Source organism: Misgurnus anguillicaudatus, unplaced genomic scaffold (genome assembly GCF_027580225.2).
Source record: "Misgurnus anguillicaudatus unplaced genomic scaffold, ASM2758022v2 HiC_scaffold_34, whole genome shotgun sequence".
In the NCBI taxonomy this organism is placed as follows: Eukaryota; Metazoa; Chordata; class Actinopteri; order Cypriniformes; family Cobitidae; genus Misgurnus; species Misgurnus anguillicaudatus.
In genome coordinates, this window is record NW_027395284.1 from 3,235,903 (window position 1) to 3,255,878 (window position 19,976).

General features: G+C 36.9%; 1 protein-coding gene across 4 annotated transcripts in view; it reads right to left on the bottom strand.

The window, feature by feature from the left end:
- LOC129441004 (uncharacterized) overlaps nucleotides 1-19,976 on the bottom strand; it is a 25,707-nt gene continuing 5,731 nt past the window's right edge. For 2 of the 4 annotated variants that reach the window (XM_073866089.1, XM_073866088.1), the window contains 18 exons: nucleotides 17,308-17,489; nucleotides 15,302-15,453; nucleotides 14,530-14,683; nucleotides 13,855-14,044; nucleotides 13,518-13,612; nucleotides 13,239-13,425; nucleotides 12,384-12,481; nucleotides 12,088-12,241; nucleotides 11,892-12,010; nucleotides 10,572-10,745; nucleotides 10,252-10,365; nucleotides 10,098-10,153; nucleotides 7,384-7,504; nucleotides 6,823-7,303; nucleotides 4,607-4,767; nucleotides 3,301-3,370; nucleotides 3,029-3,227; nucleotides 1-2,307 (listed from right to left, as the gene is read on the bottom strand). In XM_073866089.1, coding sequence (XP_073722190.1) covers nucleotides 1,882-2,307; nucleotides 3,029-3,227; nucleotides 3,301-3,370; nucleotides 4,607-4,767; nucleotides 6,823-7,303; nucleotides 7,384-7,504; nucleotides 10,098-10,153; nucleotides 10,252-10,365; nucleotides 10,572-10,745; nucleotides 11,892-12,010; nucleotides 12,088-12,241; nucleotides 12,384-12,481; nucleotides 13,239-13,425; nucleotides 13,518-13,612; nucleotides 13,855-14,044; nucleotides 14,530-14,683; nucleotides 15,302-15,453; nucleotides 17,308-17,422 — 3,066 coding nt within the window. In that variant the 5' untranslated portion in view covers nucleotides 17,423-17,489 and the 3' untranslated portion in view covers nucleotides 1-1,881. Of the gene's footprint in view, nucleotides 2,308-3,028; nucleotides 3,228-3,300; nucleotides 3,371-4,606; nucleotides 4,768-6,822; nucleotides 7,304-7,383; nucleotides 7,505-10,097; nucleotides 10,154-10,251; nucleotides 10,366-10,571; nucleotides 10,746-11,891; nucleotides 12,011-12,087; nucleotides 12,242-12,383; nucleotides 12,482-13,238; nucleotides 13,426-13,517; nucleotides 13,613-13,854; nucleotides 14,045-14,529; nucleotides 14,710-15,301; nucleotides 15,454-17,307; nucleotides 18,212-19,976 lie in introns of those variants that run through there. The other 2 variants (XM_073866091.1, XM_073866090.1) reach the window with 2 other exon arrangements.

A 19,976-nucleotide genomic window follows, 5' to 3' on the forward strand; every position in this document is an offset into this window, starting at 1 on the left:
AAAGTTTCAAAGCGTTTATTTTCATATGCACAAGACACAAACATGTTTCTTGCACAATCAAATTCTGTCTTTGCTGTCCACAATAGAATTCCATAACTAAGAGAATTATATGAAGAATAGTAATAGATATAAAAATAAACAAGTAATAAACTATAGGATAAGTAAGGAATAATTGACAACGGGCCGTTGAATTATTCGGAAAAAAATGCACACCCAAGGTGGTTATGCGGCACGATGCAGTATCAACACCTGGGAAACATTTTTCAACCAATCAGAATAAAGCATTCAACAGGCCCGTGGTATAAACAAGTAATAAATTATAAATTATTTGATATGTACACAGTTGGTTAATTCTACAGTATAAAAACAGTAAAACTGTTGAAGTGGACTACTTCCAGAATATTCGGTTACATGTTTAACATTAATACATCACTAAATGCTACAGGTAATTTTAACCTTTGGCACGTGTAGAAATAACAGTCGAGTTGTGCACAATAGAACCATCTGTTAGAACCAATATCCCACCACCTGCATCTGGGATATTTTATATTATATCTTGGCTAGTTTTGTAGCAAAATCAGTCCGTTTAAATTCTGCTCACATTATAATTAATAAACTTTCGAAAAAAAATCACAAAATCTAACGTATAGGAACGAGGAGCTCAGATGCAAAACCCTCTAAATTCGTCTGTAAATGTAAATTTTTTTCAGACTCTTTAAGGGGACATTTCACAAGACTTTTTTAAAGATGTAAAATACTGAAGTTTTAGTTAAAAATACCATATTTACCAATTTATTATAGCATGTTAAAATTGCCAAAAGTGTGCCGTTTTGGGTGTGTCCTTTTAAATGCAAATGAGCTGAACTCTGCACTAAATGGCAGTGTCGTGGTTGGATAGTGCAGATGAAGGGGTGGTATTATCCCCTTCTGACATCAAAAGGGGAGCCAGATTTCAATTACTTATTTTTTGAGAATGGTTTACCAAAACTAAGTTACTGGGTTGATTTTTTTCACATTTTCTAGGTTGATAGAAGCACTGGAGACCCAATTATAGCACATAAACATGGGAAAAGTCAGATTTTCATGATATGTCCACTTTAATGGATTCTGCCAACAGACCGGTATTTCAGAATGGCCTGAGGCCAGGATTAAGCGAATTTGAGGCTAAAGTATTTGATAAACTTATAATACGTGCAGAGAGCATTTGGTTAATATCATTATGTTATTTTTGACTAGGAGGCGTTTAGTGACTTTTGCATCTGAGTTTTCAAAATGCATACAGTATTTACACATTAACTATTATACATTCCTTGGCATTAGCAAAAAAAATAAAAGTAATATGTGTCTATGAACTTGAAGATCATCATTCAGAGGCTTTTTAATCAATAATAAATAAAATAAACGGAATCATATGAAATCGGAGCGGGGCCACAATAGGAAATTTATTTAGCTCATGAATATTAATTAAGTGATGTGTCGCGTGCCCAGGCTACAGTATCACCACAAAATAAATGTTATAATATAGTTATAAAGGTTTGGAATGACTTAAAGGCGGAGTCCACGATGTTTAAAAAAAAGCTTTGGAAAAGGAGACGGGCCGACTACCAAAACACACTTATAGCCAATCAAATCAAATCAAATGCCGGGTTGCGTATGTTTGGGGCGGGTCTATCAACAAAAGGTCCAGATTCTATTGGGGTAGGGGCGTGTTTGTTTGGGTGATTTCAAATATCAACATTGGCTTTCAAACATCGTGGACTCTGCCTTTAAAGGTCAAAAAATAAAGATGCCTCTGAATATTATAAAAAATACTATTAACATTTTTTAAAAAGCATTAGCACCAACTAATTGACAATAGCCCAAAAATGCCTATAGACTTTGCTATTTACTGTGACTGGTAGATGGTGCAGTTAATTCATGCTCCAATCTGGTGTTAACATGCGGGCCTGTGGGTATGAAAGCAGGACACTGAGGATGATCAGCCGCTGGCGGGGCTGGTGGGTAAAAGCGAACGTCCACGGCAACAGACGTCGTGCCCAGTGACACGCAGTGAGACAGCAGGAGAGGAGACAACCCGTGGGAGATGCTAATGCTGTGACGTACAGGAGTCGAGCAGGGCTCGCTGGTCTGGAGGGTCAGGGAGGAACGCAGACCCTCCTCCTGGGCGGGCGGTGGATTGGGTGGAGGAGGCGATGGGACGTCCTGATCTGCTTCAAACTCTCTGCTCCTCCAGTCATCCATGCACTGAAGCTGAATGTCAGAATGTGGTGAGGGAGTAGCCTTCCCCTCTTCAAATATAGTCTCCAACTAATTAAGGAAAAGTCATTAAAAAAGTCATTGTTGCTTTTGCCTTTATAGCCTTTAAAGATGTGACTTTACATTCTTTATTAAAGGGACACTCCACTTTTTTGAAAATATGCTCCCCTAAACATTTGATTCTTACCATTTTGGAATCCATTCAGCTGATCTCCGGGTCTGGCGCTAGCACTATTAGCATAGCTTAGCACAATCCATTGAATCTGATTAGATCATTAGCATCGCGCTAAAAATTAACCAAAGAGTTCAATATTTTTCCTGTTTAAAACTTGACTCTTCTGTAGTTACATTGTGTACTAAGACCGACAGAAAATTAAAAGCTACGATTTTCTAGGCAGATATGGTTAGGACTATACTCGACTTTGCTGATGTAACATGGCTGCAGCAGGCGTAGTGATATTACGCACTGCCCGAAAATAGTCCCCTGCCGTTGACAGTAACCAAGGAGTAACTACAGAAGAGTCAAGTTTTAAATAGGAAAAATATCGAAACTCTTTGGTTATTTTTTAGCATGATGCTGATCTAATCAGATTCAATGGATTGTGCTAAGCTATGCTAATAGTGCTAGCGCCAGACCCGGAGATCAGCTGAATGGATTCCAAAACGGTAAAAATCTAATGTTTAACTCTAGGGAAGCTGGAAAGTGAGCACATTTTCAAAAAAGTGTAATGTCCCTTTAAGGTTCTACATCAGATAGTCAGATATTACTTGCCTGGTCCTCTTCTCTAGGTTCTGGATGTGTCTCCACAATAACTGCCATATCTTGGCTAGACTGGACACCATCTTGATCATCACCGGAAGGTGGATCGATCACCACGGTGGACGGGCTAGCTTCTGGTGGATGCGCTCTGGTCTCTGACGTGTTTGGGCTTTGCTCAATAACAGCCACCAAGTTGTCATCCTCAAATGCTCTGATAAATGCAAAAAATGTATAAATGTCCTCTGTTCAGAGATAAAAACACTTATGATGTCAGTTACACTAACTTGTTATCATACGTCCTTTCCATTGCAAGACGTTCCCCGTGTCTGCATGGCCCACCAAGACCCCTCAAAGCTATGAGGAAGAAACACTTTTAAAGATTGGACTTTGTTAAAAAAAATCTCAATAATTTACTCCACTTAGATTAAGTTTTAAGGAAAACATTCAAGGATTTTTCTCAATTAAATAGACTTTATCGGACCTCAACAGTTTATAGTTTCAACGTAGCTTAAAATTGCCGTTTCAACGCAGTTTCAAAGCGCTCTTAACGATCCCAAACGAGGCATAAAGGTCTTATCTAGCAAAACGACTGTAATTTTTTACAATAAAAATAAAAAAGATGTACTTTACCAGGGCGACCTTGTGTATTGCGTAAGTACGTCGAAAGGTCATGCATGACGTATGCCAAACTTTCGCCCCAGTGTTTACAAGTGTGGAGGAAGAGGACAAATTTTTGCTAAGCCTTGAAGCAGTTATTGAAAAAAGATGCAATGGATGCATTGGAGCAGTTTATGCATTATACTTTTGGACATGAAGTTGCGAGTTTTGCACGGGTTTGATATAAAATAAAATATACAAGGTTTATATTTAGTTGTTTGCAATTTGAAATATTTTTACCAGATATTCCTAATAAATGTAACTTGAACTATTTCTGAAATGTTTCTTTAATAAATAACACCGCTCTCTCATAACGCAGCAAAGTACCTATTACATGAAGTGAACAATTGATTGTCGATATCAACCTATTCAGCACCATCGCCATGGACAGCACCTGGTAACGTCATACGTAAGAAAGTATACCTTAAGAAACCCGCTAAGGTACCGTTCGGGAATAGGACCGTTCCCACGTTGTTGTATGTGAAATTATACTAATGAATGTCTTTGTGTCAGTTTATTGTCTAGAATGGTCCGCAAGTGTGTGTTTCACATATGTAACGCGTGACCTTTTGACGTCATGACGCATTATGCGAGGTCGCACTGGCGCGTCACACGGCTGGTGCGAGACGAGAAGTTGTGTTTTAAAAGTGCATATATTTTCTTGCCAAAAATGACAATCGTTTTGCTAGATAAGACCCTTATCCCTCGCTTGGGATCATTTAGAGCCCTTTGAAGCTGTGTTGAAACTGTAAACTGTTGTGGTCCAATAAAGTCTATTAAATTGAAAAAAATCCTGGAATGTTTTTCACAAAAGTATTAATTTCTTCTCGACTGAACAAAGAAAGACATCAACATTTTGGATATATGGATTTTTGTTTAAAAAAATGGAGTAATCCACTTTAGTTGTATGAATTTATATTTTTAAAGTCTTACCTGCTCTACATGTTGGTACGCCCGCCGGGTCATTTTTCTGAACCAACGAGTAAAAGGCCATAGCGATGAAAATAAAAGCCAAGGAAACGCCGACTCCAACTACGATTGGAATGTCATGTTTTTCAATAACAGGCAACCACGACTGTGGTTTCACCTTATCCCTGAAGACAAAAGATCATTTGATTTTATAACCATTACTGAATACTCAACAAGCCATTACAGATTACAAACAGGACACTACATCATGACAAATTCCTGCTAAGCCTTGCAGCAATTATTGAAAAATGATGCTTAAAAGCATTTTTTACAGGTTGTTTCAGTCAAAGTTTCCTAAAAGTATAATTTCTTAACTTTTTTGACTGTAGATGCACTACACAGGTTTTATGAATGTTAAAGGAATAGTCTACTCATTTTCAATATTAAAATATGTTATTTCCTTAACTAAGAATTGTTGATACATCCCTCTATCATCTGTGTGCGTGCACGTAAGCGCTGGAGCACGCTGCGACGCTTCGATAGCATTTAGCTTAGCCCCATTCATTCAATGGTACCATTTAGAGATAAAGTTAGAAGTGACCAAACACATCAACGTTTTTCCTATTTAAGACGAGTAGTTATACGAGCAAGTTTGGTGGTACAAAATAAAACGTAGCGCTTTTCTAAGCGGATTTAAAAGAGGAACTATATTTTATGGCGTAATAGCACTTTTGGGAGTACTTCGACTCGGCGCAGTAACACCCTCCCTCTCCCATTATGAGAGTGAGAAGGGGAGCGGACTTTTCAGGCGAATCGAAGTACTCCCAAAAGTGCTATTACGCCATAAAATATAGTTCCTCTTTTAAATCCGCTTAGAAAAGCGCTACGTTTTATTTTGTACCACCAAACTTGCTCGTATAACTACTCGTCTTAAATAGGAAAAACGTTGATGTGTTTGGTCACTTCTAACTTTATCTTTAAATGGTACCATTGAATGAATGGGGCTAAGCTAAATGCTATCGAAGCGTCGCAGCGCGCTCCAGCGCTTATGTGCACGCACACATGATAGAGGGATGTATCAACAATTCTTAGTTAAGGTAATAATATATTTTAATATTGAAAATGAGTAGACTATTCCTTTAAAGGTTTTTATGGAACCATACACTGTAAAAGGTTTTCTCGTAATTTTAACAAAAACAAGTAAAAATGCTACGGTAAAAAGCTGCTAATTGGTTTACTCTAAAAAAACTTGACATATACATTTAAAAACCGTAATATCAAAATATATTTTTTATTTACGGTAAAATAAAGTAAAATGTGCAATTTTTGAAAGTAAAAGATGTGAATTGAAAATCTCAACTTTTACGGTAAAATAGGCTGGCCCATGTGATCTGATCCAACAGATGAGCTACTGTAGCCGAAATTGCTGAAAAAGTAAATGCTGGTTCTGATAGAAAGGTCTAGCGGTGTCCATGCCTTGACCGGTCAGGGCTGTTTTGGTGACAAAAGGGGGACCTACACAATTTTAGGCATGTGGTCATAATGTTATGGTTGATCGGTGTATATTAACAGTTAATAATTGTGAACTTTACCATGAAAAATTACCATGAAATAACTAGTTGTTTTCACGTTTCCTCTATTTTTACCCGTGGCCACTCGTGACTGCTCATCCGAGGGGGGGCTGATTCAAAATAAGTGTTCGAGGTGTCATGTGAGTTGCTTGCGTTTTCAAAATATGTATTTGTTGCGTCATGTGCATCACGTGTTTTGTCAAAATAAGTGCCTGCTGCACACGCGTCAAAACGGTTTATGATAAAAGAGACGCTCACATTCACAAAATACATGCAAGACACTCACTTAAAAGTAATCTCTGATTACGCATAAGATTATGCGAGTATTTGGCAAACGCGAGCGTCTCTTTTATCATAAACCCTTTAGACTGCAGCAGGCACTTATTTTGACAAGACACGTGATGCACATAGGATCTCTTGACGCGCAGAACACATATTTTGAAAAAGGAACCACACACATGATGGGCTACATACATGTTGTGACGAACTTCGCATCGAGCGCCCTCGAGAAAAAACAAATCATTAAGGCCACCACTGATTTTTACGGAGGTTTTCTGGCAACCACAGCTGCCGTTTTTTACAGTAAAAACTACTGAGTTCTTCTCAGACAGCAGTCCTTTGTGGATCTTTTATTGTGATGTTTTATGTAATAACATTATAAATCCTTACCTAGCATTATTGTCTGTAGTTCTCATAGGGGCTTGAGAAGTGCTTTTCTTTACTGACTCAATGAGGTCTGTATTATTCGTCACAGATGACTTGGTTCCTTTGGATTGTTTGATTATTTGGCTTTGATTGTGATGATTTTCCACTGACGTTGAAACGGTGATGTTGTCCACATCCAGGAATGTCTCAGTTTGGTCCTTGATGTTTTTAAGCTGGACTTCATTAGAATATGAGTCTACTGCTGACTGGTCACTTGCGTTTAAGTTAATACCTATAGGTTTGGTCACCGGTTGTGTTGGTTGGATGTGTTGTCGTGTCTCTTTTAGTTGGAGAAATAATGTAGGGTCGGTGGGCGGAGATGTTGGATTTTGTGGTTTTCTTCCTTTGTTTATGCCAGCTGGCTTAAGAGAAGCAAACTGTGTCATATCTTGGGGAGAATCAGTAAAGTGGTGCGTTGGCAAGTCTTCAACAAAAGCCTTTAAAGCTGGATCAAAGACAAAACAAGCATGACCATGTTTTGATATTGCAAGAAAAGAGAATAAAATGTGTTAACTCTGAACTTACATGATATCTTTATGTAATCTTCAGTTGCTTGTCGAATTGGTTCATTTATTCTCGTAAAACTTGGAATCTTTGAATCATGGCGATTGACGTCTGTAAATAGCTCTTGCTTACTCCCTGGAACCTGCAAGGATGGAGTTATGCAAACAAACCCAAATCCATGACTGTTCTCAGACCTGCATTTGGCAATGTGTTAAAGGTGACATAGAATGATTGAACGGAGTATTTATCCTTGTTCTGTGATGTGACATGTAGACAAAAATCTTTTTGTTTGGGTCTGTAATGCCTTAGAAGCTTCCTAAAAACCTCTCTCAGATAGCTCTATTAGGGTGGGGGATTTTAAACAAGTGGTTTTGCACCTATTTGGCTCCCCCTACTGGCTTAACTTGCAATCTCATTACTGATTGGCTGACTTTGCTGCCACTCAAAAAATATAGCCAATTATTTTAAAGTGGAAGGGCAGTTAGATGCCTGTGATGTCATAAGCATCAGTTTTTCAGATTGGGCTGTTTTCTGGCTGACATTTCTAAAAGAGGAATTTCTATGAGACTAAGATGTTTAGCATGTTTAGCACTTTTTGTATGTTTGTGAATGTGGGTAGAAAAATGGTTTTTCACTCTCTGTCCCCTTTAATAAATGAAAGCTAGTAGCCTATTGAAAATGGTTGGTGCTCACAAAGTACTCATAAATCACAAATCACAATCACAGATTTTTTTTTATTCGGTCATAATTAACTGATCCTCATGCCAAATCTACATATTTGTCTTATGTAGAACAGAAGGAAACATAAAAAAAACCTGAATTTTTTTGCACTCCATGTCAGGGTAAAGTCTGATATTAAATGTGCTCTCAGTCGAAGACACCTCCGAAAAATGTGTTATTAATCACACAACCCAACGATTTAAAAAACGGCAAATAAGTAAAAAAGTTATCAAAATCTTGGAAAAACAGGCAGGATTCTTTACTCTTCTCTACGGTGATGATCATCTTTCCTGCCCACTTGCAGGAAAACCGCGTTTTTCATCCTAATCCTACCCCTAAACCTAACCCTAAACCCAACATTACACGGAATTTAGGCCATAGTAGCCAGAACCGCTGTTTTTATTCTTATCCTACCCAAAAACTTAACCATAAACCGAACTTCTCGCTAAAATTGCTGTATCCCCTTCAGGCGCGCATTGTTGGCGCGTTGCTATTTTGAAGCAACTAAAATAGACTACGCCATTGACCAACAAAAACCTGGTCTAAAGTCTAAAGTCAATGGCGCAATATGATTTTTTGTTATTTAAGAGCGCATTAGTAATATGCGCCTAAACGGGACGACAACGTGGGTTTGCTTAACACATACATGAATGCGCAGCAGCACAAAAACGCTTGTAAATATGAAAGATTAAAGGATTGAATGTAAAAGATTATTATTGAGTCTCTTGGACATAAATGAGGACTAATTATGAGACGTTAGAAGGCGCAAAGAGCTGCTTCACCTGTAGCCTGGTAAGTAAACAAATGCTTTGCTTTAAACAAATGCATCTGTTTTTAAATGTTTTTTTAAATGCTACCTCACCGATTTATTGTATATGATGACTCTGTACCTGTGGATATGGTGAGATGGGAAACATTTTTAAGTAATGCTTAAAAAAATCTGACGCTGTCCAAGTGCTGAACCTTGCGGAGAGCCGTTTGTAAATTCTTTATCTCTAAATAAGTACAATAATACAGTACAAACCTTTTCTTACATACTTGTAAATTATTATTATTATTTTTTGATGATATTGGATAGCCATAGGCTACATTTAAAGCAATATAAAGCCTGCTTTTTTACTTCCATGACTAAAAGAAAACGTGTTTTAAAGGTTTTAATCAAAAAATAAAAAATTTAATACAAGTGAAAAACAACACAATTATTTAACATTAATCTTAAACTGGTGATCTTCTTCCTCCGCTTAGTTTTTCAGTTTACAAAGTCCATCTTTAAATAGGGATTAGACATAGCGCCAGCGCAACAGGCTTTTAAAGGGGATGAGAGCTGAGACTCTCATTGGTTTATTGCACGTTACGCCCAAAATACTCCCATTAATCATTAAAAAAATAGGACCAACCCTTTTCGACCATGCGCTCGGCGCACAAACCATTTTTCCCGTCGTTAAATTAAGTGGATTCGGACACGCCCATTTAGACGTTGCGCTGTGCGCTTTAGACAATGCGCTTAGATCGTGAAAATAGGGCCCAAAACCGTTCTGTACTGTGAATCACTTCAAAATCTTATAATAGTTCAATAATTTCTGTTTAGATCCACCAAATATAAATTGTTATTGGAAGTAATTTGCTTTTTCAAGATAATGCACACTTTTTGTCTTTAGAAAGATCTTTTTTCATACCCTTATTGTAGGAAACTACAACTTATAATATATACAACTTAAAACTACAGCATAATATTTTGGAACAGCATATTTTTCAAAGTATTAAAGTATCTTTAAATATTTTTATTTCATTTAAATAGAATAACATCCACACTGTCATATAAGTGTTGAGGGTAAAATAAAATTTGTAAACTTAATGGCTGTATTAGAAAAATAAACAAAAATGGCATGTGCATAATAATTTGGAACGCGGTGTATGTTTCACGTAAGTTATACAGGAATGACATGAGGATAAGTATAATTTTTTATTTACTATGTAACAAATGTAAGTTAATCTTAACAGGTGGCATTACTCACAGTGGCCATAATGTTTTTACTCAGTGCATCCTTTTTGGGCAAGACATCGGGTTCAGCTTTAAATCAGAGGATTTGGCTGATTAGATAAATCCAAGATGAATAAACATGCAACAGAATGATGTAAATATGCATGAGACATAAGAAAGTATCTAACCAGTCACAGTTATGATGGTGCTTCGCACATCCTGACCGACTCCATTCTCAGCAGTGCAGTGATATTCTCCTGCATCGGCTCGATGGACGCTGGAGATAACCAATGTCCCATTATCTGTGATGATAAAGGTACTCTTATATGTGAAATTTACAAAATATCTTCATGGAACATGATCTTCAGGGATTTTTGGCATAAAAAATATAATTTTGACCCATAGAATGTAATGTTGGCTATTGCTACAAATATATCCAGGAAACCTATAACTGGTTTTGTGGTCCAGGGTCACAAATGTCATAACAGTGTATGCAATATCCACAAACCATGAATGTGTGCATGTTGAGGGAGTGACATAAGTTCAGGTGTTTTTTGGATCATGGCCATTCGGATCCAATTATATTTCATGGGAAAATCTCCAACAGCTCGACAAGGGAGGCTAACAGGAGATCCCTCTGAAACAGCGACTGATGGGATGAACGAAACAATAACGGGTTTCACTGAAACCAAGAAGAAATGTTTTTATCAGTTTACACTGCAAAGACATCACAAAGTAGCACATACAATGCTACTAAAGACTACCTACAGTATCTATATAGTACTTCAGACTAGAGGTCTTCTCGGATCCAACAAATGTACCCGACCCAAATCACTTATTACCCAAAGTCGACGTGCATAAATTATTTTTTAAAGAAAGAATAACACCCAAATCTGACCCAGTGGCAATTTTTTAACTTGACTTTACCCGAATGTAAAAGGCACTGACGTGTGTGCAGTCTGCAGCCACGCACGAACCAGTCAGACTAAAGAAACCACGGTGGCCTCCCAACCAATTTGGCCCGCTGCTCCATTTGTTTTCATTTGATATCTGATGACGACACCAAGGTAACCTCTAAAATGTGCATTCAAAATTGATTGACAGGTCTGTCAACAAAAATAAACCTACGGCCAGATTGAGGACAGATGAGGGGTTAGAAAAGGACTTGATGATCACACGCAAAATAGTTTGGGTCTTCTTTGGTTTGTTGGGCAAATACACATTCATTTTAAAGAGTAACTAAACCCTAAACCAACTTTTTTTAGTTACTGATCTGTAAGAATGATGCTTTATTAGTGCTGTTCATTGATTTTAGTAAGTTTTTTGACATTTTGGATATAAAGTGTTTCAATACTACAATATGTGGTGTAAAAACGTCTGAGTGCTGCCCTCTTCAGGTTAAACGGTGGCTACTGCAGTTGAATTTTTCTATTGGATGTTGGGTCCAAAAAATGACTCGTGACGTAAGCAGGTTCAAGCTCACCACGCCCTTGTTACGATCTCACCACATGCTTGGTACGAGCTTAGTTCGTCCCCTTTATCTCCGTTGGGATCTGCCCACTTTTCTTGCATTTTTCAAATATTGCCAGTGGGTGGAGTCAGGCTCTGACCAGGGGTTTAGTTACGCTTTAAATTACCTGAGACTGCTAATATTATACCTGACCCGTTTCCGAGGCACACATGAAACTTTTAGACCCGAACTCACTCTTAGTGGACCCGTGAAGACCTCTCCTTCAGACTGCTTAAAATGTCATTGTACCACATGTCCAAAATATATATTAGTAGTACAATGGCACTGTAAGTAATATTTTTGCAAGTGGAGTTTTACCAGCAACATGAAGAGTCATGGTTTTCTCGTCATGACCCGCTGTGTTGGAGGCCGAACACGTGTAAACACCATCATCATAATCTCTCGTCGAAGAAATATAGAGAGTACTGTTTCTTACCCTGGGAACAAAGTGAACTTATCAAGCAAACTAAACATTAACCTTAAGTGCCCATTATTATCTTCACGCACAGCTTACCCCATCATGACTTTGCCTCCGGTCTGGACTGACTGGCCCTGTTTTGACCACTTTATTAAAGGAGCAGGGTGTCCTGACACTTGGCAATGAACTTCCACCTCGGCTCCCACAGGAGACGTCAGCACCTTCGGCCAGATTGTCACGGATGGAGGTTCTGAAATGAAATGAATGTAATAATGGTAGCTGGTAAAACTAGTGTGGCGCATGACCGGTTTTAGTATATTATATATCATCAATACATATAAATGATTGATAGATTGATAAAACACATACATACGTGTGTAACATTTCCTTACCAAGAACATCCAGAAAGATTTTTTGGGATGTAAGAGCCCTTTTGACATGGGAATTAGATGCTCTGCAGAAATACAATCCTGCGTCTGTCTCCTGTACACTGAAACACAACAAGTTGCACAGTTTAAGGATCATATACACTTGTAGCTACGGTATATTTGCAGGGCTTTGTCTTTATATTTGACAAAAGCCGACCACTGAGGTTAGGTCAAACTAGCTGGGTCAGAAAATTGACATTTTATTGGTTAAAAGGGTTACTGTGTAACTTTTAGGAGGATCTCTTGACAGGGTTAGGGTTAAAAATTTTACATAATGAACTGTATCGTTTGTTTTACCTTAAAATTAGACGTTTTTTTACATACACTGCGGGTGCCCTTACACGAAGTCACACCATGTTTCTACAGTAGCCCTAAGCATGTTTTGTCTCTACTTTGGCACTGTACTAAATGGCGCACTTCATGTGGACTTTCGGTCTCATGGCCTTAAATTGCGCATGCTCGCTTAGTCTACGAGTCCGTAGGGTGTCCAATCTGTCATTTTTACACTTTAAAGGGTGCTTATCCGCGCCCCCTTTGTCCCCTTGATGCGGTCTCTGCAGCAGGCTTCGCGCACTTTACCAACTCAGAAGCCCTTGCGAAAGAGCAATCAGACCAATCAGACGACAGAAGGGAGGAGTTCACACTGACGGGCAACTTCTCTTCCTATTTCCAGCGTGACACTCGAGTCTGTCCCAAAATATGACTCTGGTGCACCCACGTGGACTGGCACCGCCTCAAAAAAGCTATGTGTGATGTCAAGGACACTACATCCATAATTTTTACAGTCTATGGTTTAAATGCAGTAAACACACAATGCACCTGTGGAAGAGCAGGTCTCCATTAGGATCAGTTGTATAGTGGAGTCCTGGATGTAGCAGCTGGTTGTTTTTAAACCAGGACACTTGTGTTTGGGGTCTGCTGTGTGAAGGTCTACAGGGAAGAGTTGCAGAATCTCCCTTCCTTACTGTTAGCTTAGCTGGTTCCTGAGTAAAGGTCCAATCCCTAACTGTGTTACAGGAAGAAATGCAGAATGAATTAGAGGTGCATCATGACCGATGTGCTTTAAAAGTAAATCAGACTCATGCAAAATGAAGGTACCTAAAGGAAGGAGGTAAGCAGGTTGTGATGTAACTCTCTCCTTATCATTGCTCGCTTCACAGAAATAAAAGCCCTCGTCTTTTGAAGAAACTCTCCTATAAGGAGAAAAAAACACGTTTCATGTCATCTAATAATGTTATACAGTCTGAGGATAGACAGAATAAGTCTTCTGGCTATATTTGTTATTGAAAATCACAATTAAAATGTGTAACATATATTTTTACTATTGCGACCTGGTAAAGTTGGATACATTTGTTAAGCAGAAACCCCAAGCAATATAAAACAGTACAGTGACTTGGACCTCCAACATCCCACCATATATCCATAAAAATCTCACTGAAAAACCAGAAGCTGTCCATTCTTCTGTAGACTCCGTCTGGAGGTATTGAGTAATGGATGTCCATCTTTAATCCACTGTACTGTGGGAATGGGAAATCCTTCAACAATACAATGCAAAGCAGCCTCCATTTCAACAGCTACTGTGACATTTTGCGGGCCTTCAATGATCCTTATGTTCATACTGGAACCTGTGCAGGTACAAATAAAGATACAATTCATTTCATTGTATGTAGATGAGGAGGTAGATGAGAAGCAAGACATACGGTATAGATATGTACTGTATGTCTAATGCCAAATGTGACCCTAGACCACAAAACCAGTCATAAGGGTCAATTTTTCGAAACTGAGATGTATATATCATCTGAAAGTTGAATAAATAAACTTCCCATTGGTGTATGGTTTATTACAATTTTTGGCTGAGATACAATTATTTGAAAATGTGAAATCTGAGGGTGCAAAAAAAATCCAAATATCGAGAAAATCGCCTTTAAAATTGTACAAATGAAGTCCTTAGCAACACATATTACTAATAAATAATTTACAAAATATTTTCATGGAACATGATCTTGATATCCTAATGATTTTTGGCCCATACAATGTATTGTTGGTTTTGTGGTCCAGGGTCACAAAGTTATAAACTAGGTGATATATTTAGTTTATATCTATATCGTACCATATACCGTCAGAGTTGCCTCATGACTTTCTTTGCTTATGTTCAGCAAGGGATTGTGGGTGACGCAGACATAATGTCCTTGGTCTGCTTTGGTGATGTTAGCAATGTGCAAAGTGCCTGAAGTCTTCATTTGGCTCCCTCCTCCATACTGCCCCTAGTGGTAATATTTAGTGTATCAGGCTATATTAGGATGTATTAGAACATTAGAAGAGATTTTAGAGACAAAAAGATAATTACAGACTACAGACCCATTTACTGTATACCTTTTGAAACTACTACAGAAATTATAATGTATTTCATTGAAATATCATTAGGAACCATTATCTTTTACTATTATAACCACTACAAAGTCCCTTTGTGTGTGTATTGCTCCAATAGGATTTAATGGTCCAAACACATACCAGTAGACACACACAGAGACCATTATAGTTTCCATTACAACCAATAAAATTCCCATTAAAAACATTAAATCTAATATAATTTCTGTAATGGTTTCTATTGTTTTTAGCAGGGATGGAAAATCCCAAGCTGTCACTGGGACAGTAGTACCCTAATATATATCATTAAGGTACAATTATGTAAACATTTGGTACCAGTATGTACCTTTGAGATGGTAATATGCACTGTTTGGTACCAATATAAATCTCTGATGCGCTTATATGAACTCTTTACATCCAATGCTGTACTTTTGGAAAGAGTACCGCCCCATTGACAGCAAGGGACCAACTCTAACGTTTTACTTTCTAACAATTGACCTTTTACTTTACCATACCTGAATCTGGTTTCCTGTGTTAAGCACTCTGCCATTTTTTGTCCATGAAATTTGTGCAGGAGGAGAACTGTCACCAGAAACACACTGAAAGAAAACATCCCGACCCTCTTCAGTTCTTAGAGACTGGGGATGAAAGAAAACATCCTCCAAACCTACAAACAAACATAATCGCAGTCACAAAGTCGACTCCTGACAGACATTGCTCTGTGCATATTGCTTAAATAATAAATATTAAAGCAATGGATACCATACATACATACATGCTTTGCTGTCCGTAACAGTGATTTGAATCTGTTTGTTGCTTTCTTATTGCTGTATCATGTATAGTGTTCATTGTTATCCACTTGTACATTAAGAATTAATGCGAGCAGTTGGCCATTTGATGCAATACAACAAAATCTTATACAACAATATTATTTGCTTTTTAAATAAATTGCATAAATTAAATATATATTTTCTGTGGCTCTTTTCCTAGTGTGCATTATTGTAAAAACGTTTTAATTAAAATTTTAAATAAATATAGAATAAAATATACAATATTACGCAAATTTTTGCATTAGCATTTGCTTAAATAAGTAGCATAAATTAAAGGGGACATTTTTTGATACTTTTAAAATGTAAAATAAGTCTTCAATGTGCCCAGAGTGTGAAGTTTTAGCTCAAAATACCCAATGGATCATTTATAATAGCATGTTAAAAATGCCACTTTATTGGTGTGTGGAAAAATGTGCTGTTTTTTAGGTGTGTCCCTTTAAATGCAAATGAGCTGATGAAATCAAACATTGATCGCCATAATGCAGAGCTCAAAATTGCTAACATTTTGGTCGCATATGCTCCTGAAATTTAATTGGTGCAACTTCAAAATATATTCAGGAGCGTTTGCACGAGATTCTTGTGACTGTTTTAATTTCTTTATAAAATGCTTGCATATGTGGAATAATGTTAATTGTCAATTATTCAGGGTTCCCACACCTTAGTTAACTTTAAATTCAAGAACCTTTCAAGGTCCAATACCCTCAAATTCAAGGACTAAATGTGGGGACACATTTCGAGAGCAAGGTTATGTTGTGTTACCCTTAAGGATTCCCTTTGAGGGAACTTGCACTGCAACACTGCGATGACACTTTGGGGACGCCTCCAAGGGTAAGTATAGCTGAATGTGTATATTAAATTCAACCAATGGTGAGGCTTAACGACAAAGACAGGGTGATGTGGAAGCGAGGAAGTATATCGCTATCTGAAATATTGCCAAAGACGGCGTTACAGGGACGCAGGAAGTATGGCAAGGGAGACGCAGTGCCTCGTTCCCTTCTCAGGGAACAACAGTTACATACGTAACCTGAGACGTTTTTATGTGTCAAACACAACTATGCTAAAAAGCATTTTGGTATGAATCAACATTCGCATACAGAAGATATAAGCATTTAAAGCGAACAGTTTACCATGTGTGCTTAAAAAGTCTAGAATTTAATGATATTATCCTGATTAATATGGATTTTTTCCAGAAAACTTAAAAATAGATTCAAGCACTTTCAATGACCTGTATCTATGTATGTATATTTTCAAAAACTTCCCAGGGCCTTGAATTTTCCCCCAGATTCACAAACTTTCAAGGATTTCAAGGACTTGTGGGATTATTTTCTCTGACACAAATTTAGCAAAATATTATGAATAAATAAAATAATAATAAAAATGTGCAAACATATTTTGCAAAAATCTATCATTCTCAGTTAATTGACCTACTGTTTTAATATATAATAATATCCAGCATTTCCAGACACTTAATCTCATTTCATATGGACATCCCACTTTGAGGAAGCAGGGCTAGTTTGAAGTCTGTCGTTGCTAGGTTACAGAGCAGCACAACGTTTAGACGAGCCTTTTGTCAAATTATGCAAGTGTATGAAACATTTGCATGGCACACGTGCGTCTCTCCGGAAAGCCAGTATAATATCTAATAATATCACATTAACATGCTTGCAAAATGCTGCGCTCTTTCAACTCACCTAACTCAGACGCAGTGGAACCGATTCTGATAGAACAAGACAGAAGAAAATGCCAGAGGTAACAGAGCGTCTCCAATGAGCTCCATACAGGACGAGACATGCTAACCCTCTTCATCTGTGCCGTTCATGTGATGATAATGGTCCATAGCATCATTCCTCATCTGACCAAATGCATTCATGCACTGTAAAATAAATACGTTAAATGTCTCATAACCATACATTCACATCAAATAGGGGAGGGTTTGTATAATAAAGTGCCTATACAATGTTCACTCAAACATTTAAAAACAACACAGAATATGATCTTGTCATTGAAATCCAGGAAGTTGGATATCAATCTATAACCTTACTTAAAATATGATTTTCACAGTAAATCCCCCCAAAGCTCAATTTGTGTAAGATGTGTAAGATAAGTCAAATCGCAAAGTCTTACTGAGTAAAGCAGCCTTCATGCATATTCCTATCTTGGTTGTGTTTCATTATCATCACAGGCTCGCTTTGTACACTACAGACCTCTTTACTCTCTTCAATGGATCGGCCACTTTACAACACGCAACGGCAAACCCTCCATTTACTGATGGTGACATGAAAAGAGCAGGGATGCTTTGTACTTAGAGGATCAGTTAGAAGGCTTGTAAGGTAAGGTTTGTACCTGACCACATCAGCTTTCATGCATGGGCACTGTGTACTTATAGGGTGGTGTCAGTGTAATGCTTTCCTAATATGACCACTGCGGTATGAGTTATGCTATGATGCTTTAAATAGGCTTATATTTGTTAACAGCCAGTAATTATGACCGTGGACCACAAAACCAGTCATAAGTAGCATACATTGTACATACATCAAAATTATCTATTATCTTTAATGCCAAAAATTATTAAGTAAAGATCGTTCCATAAATCGTTTTCCACACTGAAAAAAATGATTCATTGAATTTACTCAATTTTTTTAAGGTAAGTGGATGCAATCAATTTATTTAAGCTACATTTAAACAAAAAAGATTAGTAAAGTAAAATAAAATATAAAACTTTTGTTTAAATGTAGCTTAAATAAATTGATTGCAACCACTTACCTTAAAAAATTGATTAAATTCAATGAATCATTTTTTTCAGTGGTAAATTTCCTACTTTAAAAATATCAAACATGTATTTATAATATATATTGCTAAGGACTTAATTTGGACAACTTTAGAGACGATTTTCCAAATATTTTGATTTTTTTTGCAGATTCCAGATGTCAAAAAATATTGAAAAATTGACCCGACTGGTTTTGTGGTCCAGGGTCACATTTAACAAATGTAACAAGGCTCTAGACACATTAAAATATATTAGGAGGGCATGAATGAGTACTTCAAGCTATGACTCATCTGGCATGGGCCATAGACAGCGGGTGGGAAAGCTAATGGGGTCTAATGCCAGCAGCCGGGGGTGTGTTTGCTTTGGCCAAACAACACCCCATTAAATGAAGAAGCAGTTTAGCAATTCATTAAGGTATTGAATATTAGCTCCCCCGCAGAAACACAATTCAAGCACTCAAGACAAGGAGTTTCATTTGTTCGGCATTAGTTGAGGATATGGTGGAAATGGATATTGAGATTTTTTATTCGATAGTTTTCATGTATTTATAGATCGATATATTAAAATGTATTAAAGGGATAGTTCACACTAAAATTTAAATTCCTTCATTATTCAATATCATGATTAACACAAAAGGAGATATTTTGATAAATGATGGTAAGCACACAGCTGATTGTAGCCATTAACTAAACAAATACCATAGAATTCAATGGGTACCATCAATTGTGTGCTTACCATCGTTTATCTATCTATCTACATATCTATCTATCTATATCTATATCTATATCTATATATATATATATATATATATATTTTTTTTTTTATTCCTTATATTCATACAGGTTTAGAACAACATAACAATGAGAAAATGATTTTGTTGGGCAAACTATCCCTTTATTTCACATCATTCAGAACGTAAACTATTCATTCTTAAAAATGCCATAAGAGGATGCAAAATATGAAACATTGCATTAAAAATCTATATTTTTTAATCTATATTATACTCCTTAGCTTGACATATTTTTGACATTGTCAACATAGTATAGTTAAATCTTTTTTATGCCATGGGCATTTTTGTACATTTTCATTTGCACGCACTGGTAATATGAACAAATTTACCAAGACATGACATAACATCATTATAATACATTTCAAATGTACACTGAATAATATGCAGTTGTTACCATAACCATTTATTACCCTAATAACTTACCCTTGCCCTTATAACTTGTAAAAAATGCTGAATTGTTTTGGTCAAATATGTACAAACCCAACTGTTGGGTTAAAATGAACATGTGCCGTGTTGTATCAAACCAAAATTGACATTTTAACCAACCACTAGGTTTCTCCACACTGTAAAAAATACTTTGCTGCCCCAAAGTTTTTTTTTTGTTTAATCAACTCAGATTTACAAGTCATTTCAACTTACTATTATTTATCTTGACTATGAGTTGTTATAACGTATTGACTGATGAGTTGTTATAACTTCAAAAACATGTGAATGTTTATTTTATAAGTTGTCGCAGCGCATCCATTGACAAGATAAATAATAGTAAGTTGAAATGACTTGTTAATCAAAGTTAATGAAACCAA